This window comes from Dipodomys merriami, unplaced genomic scaffold (genome assembly GCF_024711535.1).
Source record: "Dipodomys merriami isolate MVZ:Mamm:240054 unplaced genomic scaffold, mDipMer1.0.p SCAF_15, whole genome shotgun sequence".
NCBI lineage: Eukaryota > Metazoa > Chordata > Mammalia > Rodentia > Heteromyidae > Dipodomys > Dipodomys merriami.
Window position 1 is genome coordinate 17725579 of NW_027202826.1, and position 17802 is coordinate 17743380.

A 17802-nucleotide genomic window follows, 5' to 3' on the forward strand; every position below is an offset into this window, starting at 1 on the left:
AGCCGAGGGTCGTGGGGGTGCGGGATCCGAGCTGTCGGTGGGAAAGCAGGCCTGTGCGGGGCGGCGTCGGTCGTCGGAAGGCCCACCTATCGCCCCTCAGACGGGCGCCATCAGGCAGCTCCGCAGCCCGTCCGCAAACACACGCCCACCCCGAGCACGCCCGGCCCCGCTCCGCCGGGGAGGAGTCAGGGCGGGGGGGCGGAGGGGGAGTAGAGCCGCACTGAGCATGCGCGGCGGGAGGGCGGGGCGCGGCGGGGCGGCGCGTGGGGGCCGGCGCGCCTCCAGATCCGCTCGGCGTCTCCGCCCGCCCGCCGACTCGCAGCCGCGCCCGCCCGCCCGCCGCAGGCTGCGCCCGCCCGCCCCGCCCCGCCCCACCCCGCCCCCCGCCGCTCGTCCCCGCCGCGGCCGCGCCGCCTGCAGCAGCAGCAGCAGCAGCAGCAGCAGCAGCAGCAGCCACAGCCACAGCAGCGGCCCCGGCAGCAGCAGCTGCTCCTCCCCGGCGGCCGACCCCCTGCGGGTCCCTCCCTGGCTGCGGGAGACACCGGAGGGAGAGCGCGCACCGCCCGCCGCGCCGCCCCGCACCGCGCCGGAGACCGTCGCCGGGCCCGGCCGGGTCCTCACGCTCCGGGAGGAACATGGGTAAGTCAGCATCTTCCCTCCCCCGGCGTCGCCTGACACGTTTCTTTCTTTCCCCCGCGACTCTGTCTCCGCGTGCGGCAGGGTGGCCGGCGTTTCTCCCGCAAACTTGCCTGATGATGTTTCCCCGGCTCCCCGGGCGGGCGCGGGGTGGGGTGGCTCCCCAGCCCTCCCCCGGGGCAGCCGCGGCGCACGCGGAACGCACGCCGGGTCGCCGGGCTGGGCAGGGTCCCGAACCCGGGTGGAGCCGTGGTGCGCGCGGACCCGATCGCCGGGGCACCCCGGTCCTCGCCGCCCTTCCTCCATGCTTCCTGCCGGGGCCGGGTGTCCCCCGGAGCTGCCTGCTTTCCTGGGGGAGCAGGGGGAGCCCTCGCCTCCGGAGCCCGATGTTCCCCAGGCCGCCCTCCCGGCCGCGTCTCCCGGCGGAGGCCGGGTTCGAGGCCGGGGCTCGCCGAGACCACTGGGTGCAACTTCCCTTCCCCACGGGGCGACCTCTCCGCGGCGTGGGGACGTCCGTCGGCTCCTGGGGCGGGGAAGTAGCCAGCAAGTAGTTTTGCCTGGGCGGCGTTTTCTTTTCCTTTCTTCTTTCTTTTTTCATTTTTAACCACCTGCCCGGGAGTTCTCTCCCAGCCTCCGTCCTCCTCGCTGGACACGATGACTTGTCAGAGGCCGAGAGCGAAACGCCCAGCGGGATCGAGCCGCCGGCCGGCCGGCTGGCGGTTGAATTCCGGGGTTGGGGGACTGCCGTGTCCCCCCCATTCCCGTCCTCCACCCCTCTTCTTGGTGTCCTTCTCGGATCTGTCGGCTGGGTGCCGGGGACGGCCCCCGGCTGGCTACCTGATTGTTAGGGAATTCACAGGCTCCTTCTCCCTTCCCGGCGTCCCCTGCCTTCAGTCTGCATAATCTGATTTTAGTTCCATTGTGTTTATAGTTTCCAGAAGCCGGTTGGAGAATGAGACATTAGATCAAATGTTCCCGGGAACTATCATTTTACGTTCAAAGAACGGTTTTTATTCTCCCTGGTGCAGGTGCTCTGCACCGACAACAGTGCTGTCATGGAATTAGAGCCCAAAGTTTCTTTTTGATCCGCAGCGGCGTGGAATCCCCTGCTCCGCTCACACGTCCCCCGGTTCGCCTCCACGGCTCTCCTCCCTTTCTCCCCCTCTGATCTGCCTCCGCTGGCGTCTGTCCACGCCGACTTGCCCCACTCCTTCTGTGGGAGTGATTGGAAGCTTTGAGATGAGCTGTCAGTACTGCGCTCAGCACTTCCAGAGTTGGGTTGTGGCAACTCAGAACCTCCAAGGAAGCCATCTAGAGCATCTAGAGCTTCCTGGGAAAGGAAATGCTCCAAGCTCTGATTCAGACCCTTTGATTGCTTAGGAGGGGTTTGCAGGAGGAGGTGGTAGGAAGGCAAAAAGTGTTAAAAAAATAAAAATCCAGGGCCCTGAATTTTGTTTTCAATATTTCTCTTTTCATGTGAGTATTTACTGATAGGCAAACAGATTTCTGTACAGACAGGATGGCCCCTTTGTATGTGCCCCCCACCCTTCCCCTAGGACTGGGTTTCCTAATGAATTATTAAATTAGATTATTGAGCATGCTGTGGCTTTGAACATGCACAGATTTCCTAATTACAGGTCACCAGTTGGGCTTGTAAGATACATTATTTTTTCGAGGTGAGCTTAAAAATCCATTTAAATTTTTACCTTAATGTTGAATCAATATTTAAGAGAAAAACTCTTTAACTATTGTTACAAAACTAGTGAATAAAATACCTAAAATAAATGAAATTACTATTTAAAACTCACGTTGAATAGTTTGATTTTTGTTTAAAGGTCAAAATAGAAACCCATCTAATTTTCAAGTTCTCAGAAACTGCTTAGAATAATCTCTCTTTCCTTATAGTACTCTGTGTACCTTCTTAGAAACCTTTTGGCACTTACATAATATACCTCTTAATGGAATTGTTTATGTGTTGTGCATTTCATCTGAATTTTAGAAGATTAAGTTTAAGCCTTGAGTTTTGTATTTCTTCCAGTGCTTTTCGCATAGTAGGTATTTATAAGTCTTTAATTCTTTAAAGTAGCTATTTTGAACCTCCGAAGAAATATTTGGATTGGTAAATGTTATAAGGATGTAGAAACAGGGAAAAGGGAAGAGTGATTAGAATATGGCCTTTCTTTCCCCCTCCCCCCCAGCCCTTCAGAATATGGCCTTTCTTGAAAACACACATATGCACACATGCACACACACACACACACACATACACACACACACACACACCCCACATTGAGGGCTTGGGGTCAACCTCAGCAAGCCATTTCTTTTTGAACTTCACCTACTATTTCAAAGGTGGTTTGGGGTAATGACAAGCACATACATACCATAATGTAAAAGTGAAACCTTGTAGATAATTTTATATGTGGGTCAAGGAAGTTGTTAAGACAATTTATAGGATGTACTCATTGATAATGGTAGGGAAAAATCTCTCTTAAATCTGCTATCAAACTAAATACTTTAAAAATATATATCCTTATAGCAATAATTTTCTCCACAAGAAAATGAAGGCAAATTCCTTTATATCCACAGCTATTATTTATGTATATTTAATCATAAGTTCAATGTTTATTATTTATTGTCATCTATGTATAGTGTACTGTGGGAAGACAAAGATGAATATAACATTGATGTTTCAAGTTTCTTATAGTCTTTTTTTCTTTTTGCCAGTACTAGGACTTAAACTCAAGCCCTGAGCTGTGTCCTTTAGCTTTTTCATTCAAGGATGGAACTCTACCACTTGAGTCACACCACACCTTCTGGCCTTGTGGTGATTAATTGAAGATACAAGTTTTAGGGACTTTGCTGCCTGAGGTATCTTCAAACTTTGATCTTCAGATCTCAGTCTCCTAAGTAACTAACTAGGAGTAGAGGCATAAACTAGCAATATTGGCTTGTTCCTTATCATCTTAAATAGGAACAATGTGTCACACATAACTAATGTGGAAATAGATATATAAATTATGTAAAAGACTTTTATGTATGTTACAGATTCTGGTGCTAGAAAGAAGATTTTAGAGAATTGTTGCTAGTTGAGCCAAAGGTCAGTTAAGCTTCTGAAAGATGCGACTGTTGAATAGAATTGGGGGTAGGCAGAGCCAAATTATGAAAATAGCCCAGATGCCCTTCAGTGGATGTATGGATCAAGAAAATGTGGTTTGTGTATATGTGTGTATGTATATATATATATATATATATATACACACACACACACAGATATGTGTGTGTATGTTGTATATTCTTATTCATCAGGAAAAAAATGATACATCATTTGCAAGGAAATGTATGTTCCTGGGCAAAATGATGCTATGTAAAGTAAAGTAAGTCAGGCTCATACGTGGAACTTAGATCTGAATTATAAGTATATATGTAAAGATATACAGGGTTATATGCATATATACAGAAACATATTAACAAGAGCATGGTATGTGTAGGGGAGGATTCCAGTGGTGTAACTCTCTTCAGTAACTATCTACAGTTTAACAAAATAAATACCAGGAAGCTGGAATTCATGTAAGGAAGTGAAGTCAAGGGGAGAGAGGGAGATGACTGGAGAGAGGAAGAGTGGACAAACACAATCATAACGTTCAAGCTATATATGTGAAAATTGAGGGGATGGATGGGATTGGGAAAGATGGGGAGAATTATGAAAAGGGGTGACAATGATCAAGATGTGTTGTCCTCATGAACGGATATGTTGAATTGAATCTCCTCTGTTTGACTACTTGAAAATAATATTCTTTTTTCAAAGAATTGGGGTAGGGTGGAGTGGGAGGAAGAAATGACATACATGAAGATAGGAAACCTTTGAGTTTCTCAGATAGCCATGTTTGGCTAGAGCAAATAATAGGTATCAGAAAATGGAAGTTAGAAGAAGGATTTGGACTTAACTTGTTGTGGAGGGACCATTAGATATTTCTATGTAGTAAAATGTTACATTTCATAGGGAATGACAGGCTCTTTTCTGGCTTGAGAATAATTTGTAGTTTCATCATAGTGTTTCACATTTCTTTGACATTCTACTTTCTTATATCCTTATGACTTCAGATAGTGCAGTTTTTATTTTTGTAATATCTGTCATTGGGGATTATGTTTCAACATGAGTTTTGAAGGAAGCAGTCAAGCCATGGCAGCTGTAGAGTCTTTTGATTCTAAAATTATGTGATTGTTTGAAATTGAAGTTTGAACTACTTGGTATGACTAATGTCTCATGGCCATTTTCTTTAGTGTTGAATGATAATTTCTACTTGAGGGAACAACTTATGGGCTTGGAACAATTTGTTAGCTTTGTTGAAACAAGAGGCCTAAGAAAGCCAGTTCTTGAATGGCTTCCATAGGGATGCTAGAGGAATATAATTCACTACATCTATTTAGACAATTGTTACTAGAAGCATTCCAGAAGTTAAAAGTAAGTACTAGGATGGTGATAAACGAGAGTGATTACATTAAGCTAGTAGCTATGATTCTAAAGTAGTTTTCTTCATAATGATTTTAAACATATATCACATATGTGTGCATGTTCATACATTATATGCGTACTACACTTTTGTATTTAGCATATTATTAGACATCTGTAGTTGTGTAATTAATTCAAACCTATTGAGTTCAAACTGAATTTATTGTACATTTTTTATAATGTTAACTAGAAGAAGCTGCCAATGTTTAGCCAAAAGTCCTTTTCCCTATAAGCCTTGATTTGTGGTGGTTGTCAGCTTCCTGAAACGCAGCAATCTATTGTAGTATAACCACTATACAAGCACAATCATCTCATGAGCACAAATGATAGTAAAATGTAGTAATTAAGTAATGATGGTTTGAATGTGAATACTGTTCTTAACTAACAAAACATATACCATGTATTTTTCAATAATATCTGTTTTAATAAATCACATTAATATCTCCAAAAGTTTAATAATTCTGGTTCGTAGGCCAATATAGGAGTCTCCAGTACCCCACTGAGTTAATAATTGCCATTTATTAAGAATTGTTGGTGTTAGCCAACACTACACTTTATACATTGTTTAGAATAATTTAATCATTTCAACAGTTCTATGAATTGGTCGACACTTCTTCGTTTACTGATTTAAAGAATTTAAATCTGTCCAAGAGAACAGAATAATCTAAAACCCTGATTTAAAATAGTGTTTTTTTAGGGTTTTAGCTTGATTAAGAACTTCTGGAGAGTTTGTTTTTAAAAACATCACTGGGCTACCTTCACATTCTGATTTAGTAGTGTGGGGTGGGTTGTGGATGTTAGAGACATTTCTGGTGATATGGCACTGGGAATACACCCATCAAGCAGAGGCTGGCAGACTTGTTCTCTAAAGGGCCAGATGGGAAGTATTTAGGCTTTGTGGGCTAAGAGGCAGAATCAAGGGTATGACAGTGGCAAGAAAATATATATATATGATGAAAACAGATACCTACAAGTTTTGAGCAGAATTTAAAATGTGGCAACATTAATTGAACACAGATTATTATAATACAGAGTGAAAAGACTGAAATTCTGTTAGGATAATACTTCACCTGATGGTGGTTCAACGGTACCCAGCCATGGGAATGGGTTTAGGTGTTTATCTGTTCATGCAGGTCTCTAATGCAGTTTTATGAGTTTCATTTTTGAAATATTTTTTCCCACACAGATAGTGTCAATTGTGTGCATACGTATGTGTTTTTGGTGATGTTGAATATTGAACCCAGGGCCTCGTGTAAACTAGATAAGCACTGTACTACTGAGCTATAGCCATAAGCCTGCACATGGGTTTGATGAGCCTATTTTCTGTATAAAAGCATTTGTAGAATCCTTTTATAGTCTTCTGGTATTTGCCATTTTGCCTGCAGATTAACCACTTCGTGAAGTGACATTTAAGATATTCCATTGTCTGGTGGTTATCTATTAATACTTTTGAAGGCTCTGTGGGAGTGCCTCAGTTGGATAATTAAATGAATTTTGAAATATGGAAATTTCCTTTGTACTTGTAGGGAGATCTGAAAAGCCACTATTGCAACTCTAGTTGCAACTTGCAAACCATATCTGTTAAAATTTTGTTATGTGCATGGATAAGAATATTTAACTTTTGATGATGCAGGCAGTATGTAGATCAGTTGTAGTATCTGATTTGGACAGTTATCAAAGTGTGTTTATTGCAGTGTTGTACACATTTCTGGAATTTCTCATATAAAGGCTGATTTTGCTTTGGCTTTTAAGCCAGATCCATTAGGAAACATCAAATGTACAGCAAAGGCTAATTTTGAAAGATATTTATTGTTGATCATACTGTTTGAAGGAAATTTCTTTTTCCAGAAATTTCATTTGTGCCCTGAGCCTTCAGGCATCTGGGTGATAAGACAAGTCAGGATATTGTTTTTATTTCTGGTGGAGATGCTCTGGGAGAGCGGATGGAGTTCACTGGTGATAGGACGAGTTCAATGACACACGATAGATTGAAATATGGTCCCCATAGAAAAAAACCTGTTGGTGAAGAACCCTAGACTTTTTACAAACCTTAGATGTGAAACACCTTTCTTTTTCACACACTTTGTTCTTCCAGACTTCTACTCCTCCTTATAGACTTTTGCCACTTCAGTTTTAACACATTTTAGCAGAGTTTACTTCAGGTTATATATAATTAGTTATATATAATTTTTGCTGTTATTGCCTGTGTGGACTTCCTGCATAGAGGCGGACTCTTCAGGCATTTGGAATTGACTTCTTGAAAAAGCAATGGCACTATCTCACTAGTATCTGTCAATGAACCAAGAGCTAAGGAAGGTCAGATAGGGTGCTGCATACCTGCAGTTGAAATTCCCAGTGGGCAGCAATCTGCAGATTCACAGGTTAGTGAGATTCCATCTGAATAAATAAGCTGGATATAGTGGCCTAGGTCTCTATTTCCAGCCATGCAGAAGGAATGGGTAGGAGGACCAAGGCTAGCCCCTTCTGGCAAACAGTATCTGAAAAATAACTAAAGGAAAACAGTTGGGGATATGGCTCAAGTTGACGAGACCTAGCAAGTACTTAGCAAGTCTGAGGTCCTGATTTCCAATCTCTGATTAGCCTTTAAAAACCTTGAAAGAATCTTTAAAAATCTTTGCCTTCTCTTTAAATTTTAATCTGTACCTCAAGTAGTTAGTGTCATTGAAGACAACTCCTTTTTTTTTTTTTTTTTTTTTTTTAATTTTAACTTAGTTTATTGATGTGGCACTATGGAATCAAACCCCAGGGCCTCATGCATACTAGGCAAGCACTACCTCTAAGCCAAATTCCTAGCCTCCTTGTGAGGTTTGTTGTTTTTGTTTTGACATGAGATTTTGTTGTATAGCTCGAGCAATCCTCCTATCTCAAGTGCTGGGATTATAGGTATGTGTGATCATCCTCAGCTGAAAGGCCATAGCCTTTATTTGTAAGTGTATATTTGTAGTCAGTACAATTTAATTCACCATGGATAGCTTTTTGTGTGTGCTTGGGTAATAAGTGAACCATTCAGGTTTGTTTTCACTTTGTGAAGACATTCTGCAGGGTGAGATAATTTTTAAAGATTACAATATTTCTTTGATGACTGCTTTCCTATGAGTAAAACATTGATGAATGTTTAGTCTGGTAATAATTATGTACATTGTGTTTTTCTAATATGATGTAGTGGTCATTGTATAATGAAATAACTTTCCATCCAACCCAGTAACAAAATAGTCCACACATACTTCAAATGACTTGAAAACATGACATTTGAAGTCAAGACAATCCTTAATTTATACTGGAGTTATAAATTAAATGTAAGTTGAAAACGTCACAAGTCAAAAATGCATATAAATAACTTCCTGACTATGGTAACAACACAGTACATTGTAGGTGATCTCTTGACATTTGCAATCTTTTGGCTGATTAAAAGTGACTGCTCACTGCCCAGCTTGAAGAGTATTACTGTATTATACTAACATTTACTAGATACAATTTTGGAAGATGAATTCAACTGCATGAATGCCTATTGGTTTTGTACTATGATAAAGCTGAAAGATCATAAGTTGGGACCATGCATACACTTTTCTTGCTTTGACCTGCTAGTCACAATGAAACACTCACTTCTGAGTAATCCCAAGATTGGGTTCCTTGGGCCTAGCTTCCTACATGGCAGAATTGGTGGAAGTAGAGTAGGGATACTTTCTTTCAGACTGGGCAAGTGCACACATTTGCCATAGGCAAGCTCATGGCAAGAGTTCATTCAAGTAAGTGGATGGCTGGAAAAATTCTATACCTTTTCTGCCTTCTCTTATGTCTTACAAAGTTGACTTAGCAATACTATACTAATATTCCATGTCTGAATTATGGAGGTATCTGAATTTGTAGTTCATGAGAGATTTCTGTTACTGTTGCTGAAACAGTATGTGCTAATTGTATTGCCAGTGGTTTTGTAGTCAAGTTGTATTGTTGCTTTTGAAAAAGTGATTTTTTTGTTTGTTTGTTTTGTGCCAGTCCTAGGTCTTGAACTAGCACTGTACCACTTGAGCCATAGCTCCATCATTTCCAGCTTTTTGGTAGTTAATTGGAGATAAGTCTCACAGACTTTCCAGCTGGGGCTGGCTTTGAATCATGATCCTCCATATCTCAGACTCCTGAGTAGCTAGGATTGTTTTTAAAATTAAGAAGAGAAAATTACCACATGCAACTAGTCCTCTCAGCTAACTACCTATGATGGTTAACTAATCATGGTTAACCTGAATTTTCAGTTGTCCAGAATGATATAAGAATTTTGAGGCAATGAGAAGAGGAGGGAAGGAGAGGAAGAGGAAGGAGAGATAAATCTTCTGCTTTTCCATAACTTGTATATTATATATTATCACCTTTGACAAGTTACTTAATTTTTTAATAGTACCATTTCATACTGATACTGTGAAGATAGTATCACTAGGATTGTGAAACAAAGTTAAAAATAGATTTCTAATAGGGGGGAGAAGCTTATTTCAAGAAGAACTAATACTAATTATAATTTGAAAAATTTGAAGCCCTGTTATTTGGTAAGGACTATATTGTTTCAAACTAAGATCTGCTGTGTTTTTCCTTTCCTTATTTTTTGACCTTTGAGCATTAAGTACATTTTCTAGAGAAAATAGTGGTATGGCATTTCAGAAGGTCATCAGAGTGCAACTGGACTGATAAATTATTTCTAAGGAGTACTTCTTATGTTCTAGGAAGTATTTTTACTAACATGAGAATTACATAGAATTCTTCAAAATTATATATGAAGGGATTGTACAGAATGATGGTATGAAACATTAAGTTTGTCATTTAAATTCTAAATTTTTATGATTACATAAACATTACATAAAATTATTTTGAGCAGTTCAACTAACTAGTAATTTCCCTTAATTTGTGATGCGATTACTTTTTTCCATAGGACAAAAGAAAACTGGAATTGTACTTTTATTTTAAAAGATTCCTTTCAAAGCTGTGAGAAACACAATTCCCCTTCCGAGAATTTGTCCGGTTTTAAAAGATATTTCTTTTAATGCTTCTTTTTTAAAGAAGGAATATTAAATTGTCCTTTTATTTTTAAGAAATTTTGTTCACATACATTAGTCGTACAACAGGTGTGATTGTGATGTTTCTGTACATGCTTATAGTGTGCCCCACAATCTCGCTCTTTCTGTCATTTCCCCTTTTGAAAAATACTTCCATTTGAAGATTCCTCCAATGATTTCATTTTAAAAGATGTAACTGGGCCGGGCGCTGGTGGCTCACGCCTGTATCCTAGCTACACTGGAGGCTGAGATCTGAGGATCACAGTTCAAAGCCAGCCCAGGCAGGAAAGTTCATGAGACTCATCTCTAATTAACCACCAGAAAACCCGAAGTGGCACTCTGGCTCAAGTGGTAAAAACGCTAGCCTTGAGTTGAAGAGCTGAGGAGCAGCACCCAGGCCCAGAGTTCAAGCCCCAGGGCCAAAAAAAAAAAGATGTAACTGATCATTATTTAAAAATCAAACATTAATGAGATATAAATGTTTATTTGCACTCATAAAATTATGAGCTACATCCAGTCAAAATACAAAATCAGAACAAAGAAAAAATTTGCATGGCTGGATTGAATTCCTTTTCGTTGCAGAAATGCATTGTGGGATAAGGCTGGTGTGATAGTAAGCAGAAATGAAAGAATAACAGCTGCCCACTGTGCCGCATTTCTGGCTTTTATTATGGTTTATATAAGCACTGTGAGTCAAATGAGGAACTCTAGACAAGATTAACCATACTAGGCATTTCTGCAAGTGACAGAATAAGTAGAGCAGGTTGTCACGTTTTCCACTTTTGAGAAGCTCAAATTCTACTGTAGGTAAGAAATAATATGAAAGAAATGAGTAGTAGAAACAGAAAAGGCTGTAATTTTAATTCCCCAAAGAGAAAACACAGACTTAAGAATTTGAATGAGAGCATAGGTTGTTATTTAATCTTTCCGCACCTACTACAGCTTCTTCGGCACGAATAAGCGCTTATTACATGCAAGGATCTTCAGGCTTTCTCTAGAATTTGTCTACTTGCTGAATTAAACAGCCAAAGCTAGAGAAGCTGTTCAGCACTGTATTATCCTTGTGATAGTATGGTGGAGACTGCTATATTTTATTGTTTTGTTTTTGTTTCTTTTTTAGTTCACATATTCAGGCATATAGGTAGTTGTTACCTAGTACAACTAGAGAGCATGATTGGATAAATTCATTCTTAAGAGCAAAACACAGTTTTTGCTTTGTAATCTGCACAAGTTATGTGTCTTTGAAAACATAGGTTTGGATTTACCTCAGTTCAGGTGCTTGTTTCCAGGCTACCTATGCAGTTTCTGATTTCATTAGTTAAAATGCAGAGAATAATAACACTTACTTCACAGGAAAGTTAAAGACATTACACAAAGCAATGTCCATGAAGGTACTAATTTACATTTCCAAAGCTGAAAATATAATCAGTTTTGAAAAACTTTATCTTGTACTCCGAAATAAAGGCAAAGAATAGAATACTTTGTATTGTACAACTTTTATCAAGCCAAGAAGTGAATATTGTTATGTAGCAGATTTTCCAAAGACACAACATTCACAGTCTTCTTGCACCAGTTTATCTTCTAGAACTGTGTCCCCTCTTTCTCCCTCTTCCCCTCCCTTTCCCCCCCCCCATCGGTCAATACTTCTAGTCTTTAAATCCTCCCAAGACAGTCTCTAGTTAAGTGAGTTAAGGAACCTTCAGGAATTAAGATGATGCCCCAGCCCCAACTATTGAATCATCCCAAAAATCATTCCTAACCTTTGAGACTGTATCCAGGGTCACACTGTATGGAAAAGAGATAAACCATCAGCCATTCTCAATTTCTGTTGTGAAAAATTCCTGGTTAACAGAATCTATGAGCATAGCAAAATGGCCTTTGGCTCCTGGGAATAAGTTTGAGGTGATATGTTATATAATAACAATAATTGGAACAGTTACCTAAATGTTAACATATTCTCAGTAAGAAACAGATTGCCATTAAAATTCATCAAAGCGAAGAACTACCTGCTGAATAAATGTTTACTGAGTTTTTCTGTAGCTTCAAATGAAGGTAGTCTAAGTAGCTTAGGCCTAGCCTTCTTTTGCCTAGTACATAGCATTCATTATTTTGGTTTTGTTTTTTTTTAACTTGTTTTTTTTTAAATTTTTTTTATTATTATGACAACAATTCCCTTGAGGAGTAATTAGTTGACTTTCTTAACAGCCAGGGCAGAAATAGGCATGTTGAAACATTACTGCAAGTTTCACCATAGCTTTATGATGCTGCTAGTTTGGCTAAGGAAAAAGTGTCACTCGATACTCTTAGATGTATAAATTAAAGTTTATATGTTTTTATTGGGCTAGTAAAACTTTTTAGGAACAAAAAGGTATCTATGTTGGTCCCCCCAACTGAAAATCTCACTGTTTGCAATAATCTTAGGGCTATAGCCTTAAGTCAATATATGGGAAAATTTGTTTTTAAAGCATATCTTTCCCATTGCTTTCTGGAAGCTGGTGGGATTTTTTTCTCTGTTGATTGCTACTGAGTGAAATCCTCTGTCACAAATGTACCAAGGGATTTCAGTTATATGCTGATTTTTTTTTCAAATAACAATTCTAATCATTTTTTTAAATTAAGATCATTACCATGATAAAAGTAGTCAAGGCTGTAATCACATTTAGGTTGCTTATGCCTTGAGGCTTTTTTGGGGTGTGTGTGTGTGTGTGTGTGTGTGTGTGTGTGTGTGTGTGTGTGTGTGTGTGTGTGTGTGTGTGTGTGTGTATGTGAATTATAAATGTAATTATATGTATAATTGTATACACATAAGCTATTGGTGGGAGGACACATGAGAAACTGCTAACATTGCTTCTAGGAGTTAGATAGGGAAAAGTAATGCTTACCAAAATAAAATGAAAACTAAAAAGAAAAATTATTGGTATATATTGTGAGCAAGGGAGGCTTGAGGTATGTTATATCCATCTTGGTTTCTTTAGCATTGGCTAGAGTGGTTGGTGATTGGTAGGCACTTCATTCATATTGGGAAAAAATAGAAATGTGAGTAAATTTTAAGTTACCATAATTTATCAGTTATTTTATGCATAGCATACCTTATTTTTTCTAGGAGGTCTGTTTATACTTGTGTATCAGTTTAGGTCTAAGCAGAAGACTATTGATACAATATGTTTATATATATATAGACTGAGGGAGTAGTGATTTTGACAGGAAATATGCCTTCTGTTTGTTGCTCATACAGCATTTTAGTGCTCCTTCCCCAGTCCCAACTCTCAATTTGGCAATGCTGTATGCAGCCTGATGTTACCTTACATATGTACAAGGTTGTACCCAAGGGAAGGACTCTAAAATTATAACACTAGAAGCATATATAGGTTGCTGGCATATCTGCCCAGCCAATATTGCCCTTAAACCCCACCCCACCCCACCCAATACATCATATGCTAGAATTAAACAAATCCTCCTTAGGGAAGAAATAGGCATCTCACAGCTTATTACCTTGAAAATAAGCCAAAAGTAAATCTCTAAGAAGAAAAGGGGGACTTTTTTTTTTTTTGACACTGGAATATCTCCAGGGCGAGAGGCTTATCTTTATTATAACTTATCAATTTCCTTTGCTCAGAAAAAATCCCAACTTTATAGGAATGCCAAGAAGTCTAGGGAAAATTGTCTTCCCACACAGTAATTTAAACAGGGGACATTTATGGTAAAGCGTTTAAACAATAATAGAATGAATATGAAAAGCGAACAGCAAACTATAAAGGGTAATCTAGGCCTGAGGGAATATGTCCAAGGAAGGAGAAATTCCTTGGAAAGGCAGGTTTTGACTGAAATAGTTCCAACTCAAGATAGCAGAGAAGTCCATTGGGTTGCCCAGGCTAGAGATGAACCACTGGCGTTGGACCTGCATGAACATTGCTTTGGAGAGCAAGTTGGCAGACAGCGCTGGGAGGGCACACAGAGAGTTGACATACAGAGGAAGTTGAGGCACTCGGGCAGAGACTGCTAGAACTCCACCACTAGAGAGTCTTCAGGAATGGAACACATTTCTGTGTACAGTTTAAGTCAGAATGGCCATGGGTGGCCATACAAGTCCACTGGTATGCGTATTTACAAAGATAAGGAAGTGGTGTGGGAAACAGTGACTTGATATTATTTTTCTCTACAGAACTGCTATCTGAGTTGAAGGGGGCTCGGGGGATGGGTAGTGAAAGTCATGACTTATTGGCACTGGAGAAAATCATGTAGGTTGAACAGGAAGGAGATTAACTTTGTAGCCATTATCCTCCATAGACAAAGCTTTAATCAGACCATCTACAAAGGGAAAATACCTAGAGTCCAACTGTATTTTTACAGATCAGTCTCTAAGAGTGAATGGAGCTGAGGGACAAATTAGGATAACTGATGTAATCTGTTGCTTGGATTTTACTTTTTTTTTTTTTAGTTCAGTCATGGGGCTTGAACTCAGCCCCTGGGCATTGCCCCTGAGCTCAAGGCTAACACTGTGTCACTTTCAGCCACAGAACCACTTCTGGCTTTCTAGTGGTTAATTGGAGGTAAGAGTCTCAGGACTTTCCTTGGAGTTTATTTTGATAAGCATCATGTTATAGGGTCATATGCACATAGTTATTGAGCCCCTGTGATCTTCTCCTAAGTATATGCTCCTTAGTTCTCACTTTGTGAATGTTTAGACTGCTATTTAATTAATCATGCCCAAGTGTAATTATTTGTCTTTTACTGTCCATTGGGTTTGCTTGTAGATTTATAGGCACATTTTAATTATTACAAATGAGGGAAACCATGCAGCCTGTGTTTTTTGGGGTCTGGCTTACTTCGCTTAGTATAATTTTTTCTAGGTCTTTGCGTTTCCTTAGAATGGGGCAATACCATTCTTTATAATGGAAGCATAGAATTCATATATATCATATTTCCTTGATCCATTTGTCCCCTGAGGGGCATTGGGGTTGATTCCATATCTTAACAGTGGTAGACAATGCTACAATGAACAGGGTCTCATGCTGGTGGATTTAGTGTAGTCTGGTTGAAAAGAGTTTTTTTTTTTTTTTTAATTGTACTGGTTGCAGAGGTTTTTTTCCTTTCCTTTTTTCTTTGGTTTTTTTTTTTTTTTTTTTTTTTTCCCCCTTCTGTCACTGTTTTTGATTCTGTCCCCTTTGTCTTGTATATAAGCTTATCTGATTTGGGGAGTGGAAGGGGAAGTACAGAAATGGTGGGACAAAGGGTGAACCAATTTACCAGTAAAACCCACTAGACACTGTGTTGGAAATGAACCATACATTTGGGGGGAAGAGAAGGAGGGGACTGGGAGAGATCGAAGAAGGGGCTGAGTCTGTTCCAAAGGAAACGTACTTATTACCTGACCTGTGTAACTGTAATCCCTCTGTATCCCACCTTTACAATAACATTTTTTAAAATTAAACTAATAAAAAAAGAGTCTCAGAATTTTCCTGGCTGACTTCAAACCACATTCCTTATATTTCAGTCTCCTGTATGGCTAAGATTCCAGGCATGAGCCCCCAACATGCAGCTTATTACCTTTCTTTAGTTACACAGAGAGAGATTTTATTTTCACACATGTTTACAATAAGCTCCAATCATTCTCACCTCTGTCTCTCTTCTTACCCTCCTTCCCAAGCGTATTTCAACCATATCATTGTTCAAAATACCTTTCAAAATTATTTACCCTCTATATACTTTTGGTGTATAATAGATTTTTTATAATAGCTTTATGTTACATTTTTTGTTTAATTTCTAACTTTAATTTTTGTCGGAATTATCATATTTTATCGTGACTCTAAAATTGCTTTTTGATTTCCTTAGCAGTACCTTGAATAGTATTTCTTTTTGGACTCATAAGTGTTAGTAAGGCCAGTATTATTTTTAATAGATTTTTAGAATTCTTAATGTTTTGCTTTTAAAACTCATCTATCACATTTTATGACTCTTTGTCCCTGTCACTTTTCTCTGCTTGGCATTTTATTACCCAGAAAAGTTGGTGTTGCCTACAAATTTATAACTTTCATTGTTTATTAGATTACAGAATGTGATTGTTTTACATCAATCTCTCTCTTAATGAAATAGTTCTCTGTGTTTCTTCTACCCCATTTATTTAAGCTTTATATGTCAGTCTTCAACGCGTCATAATAAAATCTTACCAAGTATGATATTTTCTCCCATCTTTTTTGTGGGTTTTTTATTTGTTTGTTTTTGTTAGCTTGAATATGGTCTAATAAAGAATTTCTTTTGGTGGTGATGGTACTGGGGTTTGAATTTTGGGCTTCACATTTGCCAAACAGTTGGTGCTCTACTACTTGAGCCATGCCCTTGCCAGCTCTTGTTCTGATTTTTTTTTGTTATTTGAGACTTTAAAGCTCAAAGTAAAAACTACCCCCAGACATTCTCTTTTAACTTACCTCACTTTTGAAAATTCCCATAATTTAAGGGCTTCTCTTCTTAAAATTTTATTTTTTCTTCTTGTCTGGTTTTTCTCCACTGTCTACTATGTCCTGGAATCTGGGACAAAACTTGGAGGGAAGATATCCTTTACCATTGAATCCTAAGTGTCAGAAGTAATCATCACAGGCATGTACTCGAGTAGTATATATCCACTCTGGGAGGAATGGATGTGCACTGCTAAGATGGTAATCCAAAATCAACGTATTAATAATCTTGAGGGCTGAGGAGAGTGTAAGACTTAAGACACATAGGAAATGAGAGATTGAAAACATTAGGAATAAGGCATTGTTCTGAAAGAATTCTGGTGATAGACTACTGATAGCTGTGAGGTTTTAGTTTGGGTTTATAGGAACCTGACAGGTACAAGGAGCTCTAGAACTAGGCAAATGTATTTCAAGTAGTTCCTTCTGTGTTGAGAGAGTTTGTATGGTGAATGTAATTAACTTACCTGTACAGAGTGACGTTTGAAAGTACATAGTTTTTACTTGCTAGCATCTTTTAGAGCTACTCTTTTTTTGTAGAGGTCATTCAAACAATTCTTCAACATGGAGCTATTTGATACATTACATTTTGACCAACATTATTCTAGTTTAGTACTTGGTTTCCTTTTAAAAATGTTTAACATGCCCTGTGCCGGAATGGCTCAGCCACTTAGGAGGCTGAGATCTTAGGATAGAGGTTTGAAACCAGCCTGAGCAAGAATGTCCATGAAACTTTTTATTTCCAAAAAAGCTGGAAGGTAGACCCTGTGGCTCAAGAGCACTAGCCTTGAGCAAAAAGGAAAGAAAAAAACTCAGAGCCCTAAGTTTAAACTACTGGACTCAAATACACACACACACACACACACACACACACACACACACACTCACACACACACACACATACACACACACATCCAGTAATATATACAGTAGAATATTCTTCACTTTCAAATGTAAACCATGGTTAATATGGAAAAAATGTTGAAGGAAATGTAAAGCCAGTATATTTAATGATAATGATGATCTTACATATTTCTAGTCAAGTTACTTGAATATTATTAAACAAGTCTCATTTTCCTATCCATTTGTCTTCAGTATTTTAAAAAGGGCCTAATAACTGTAAAATTTTTAGACTTATTAAAAC

The 17802-nt window shown here is 39.4% G+C and overlaps 1 protein-coding gene across 4 annotated transcripts in view; it reads left to right on the forward strand.

The window, feature by feature from the left end:
- Window positions 1-462: 462 nt before the first annotated feature.
- The window catches only part of Rap1gds1 (Rap1 GTPase-GDP dissociation stimulator 1), a 104577-nt gene continuing 87237 nt past the window's right edge, over window positions 463-17802 (forward strand). For 3 of the 4 annotated variants that reach the window (XM_070022309.1, XM_070022311.1, XM_070022312.1), the window contains exon 1: window positions 463-639. In XM_070022309.1, coding sequence (XP_069878410.1) covers window positions 636-639 — 4 coding nt within the window. In that variant the 5' untranslated portion in view covers window positions 463-635. The remainder of the gene's footprint in view (window positions 640-17802) is intronic. The other variant, XM_070022308.1, reaches the window with a different exon arrangement.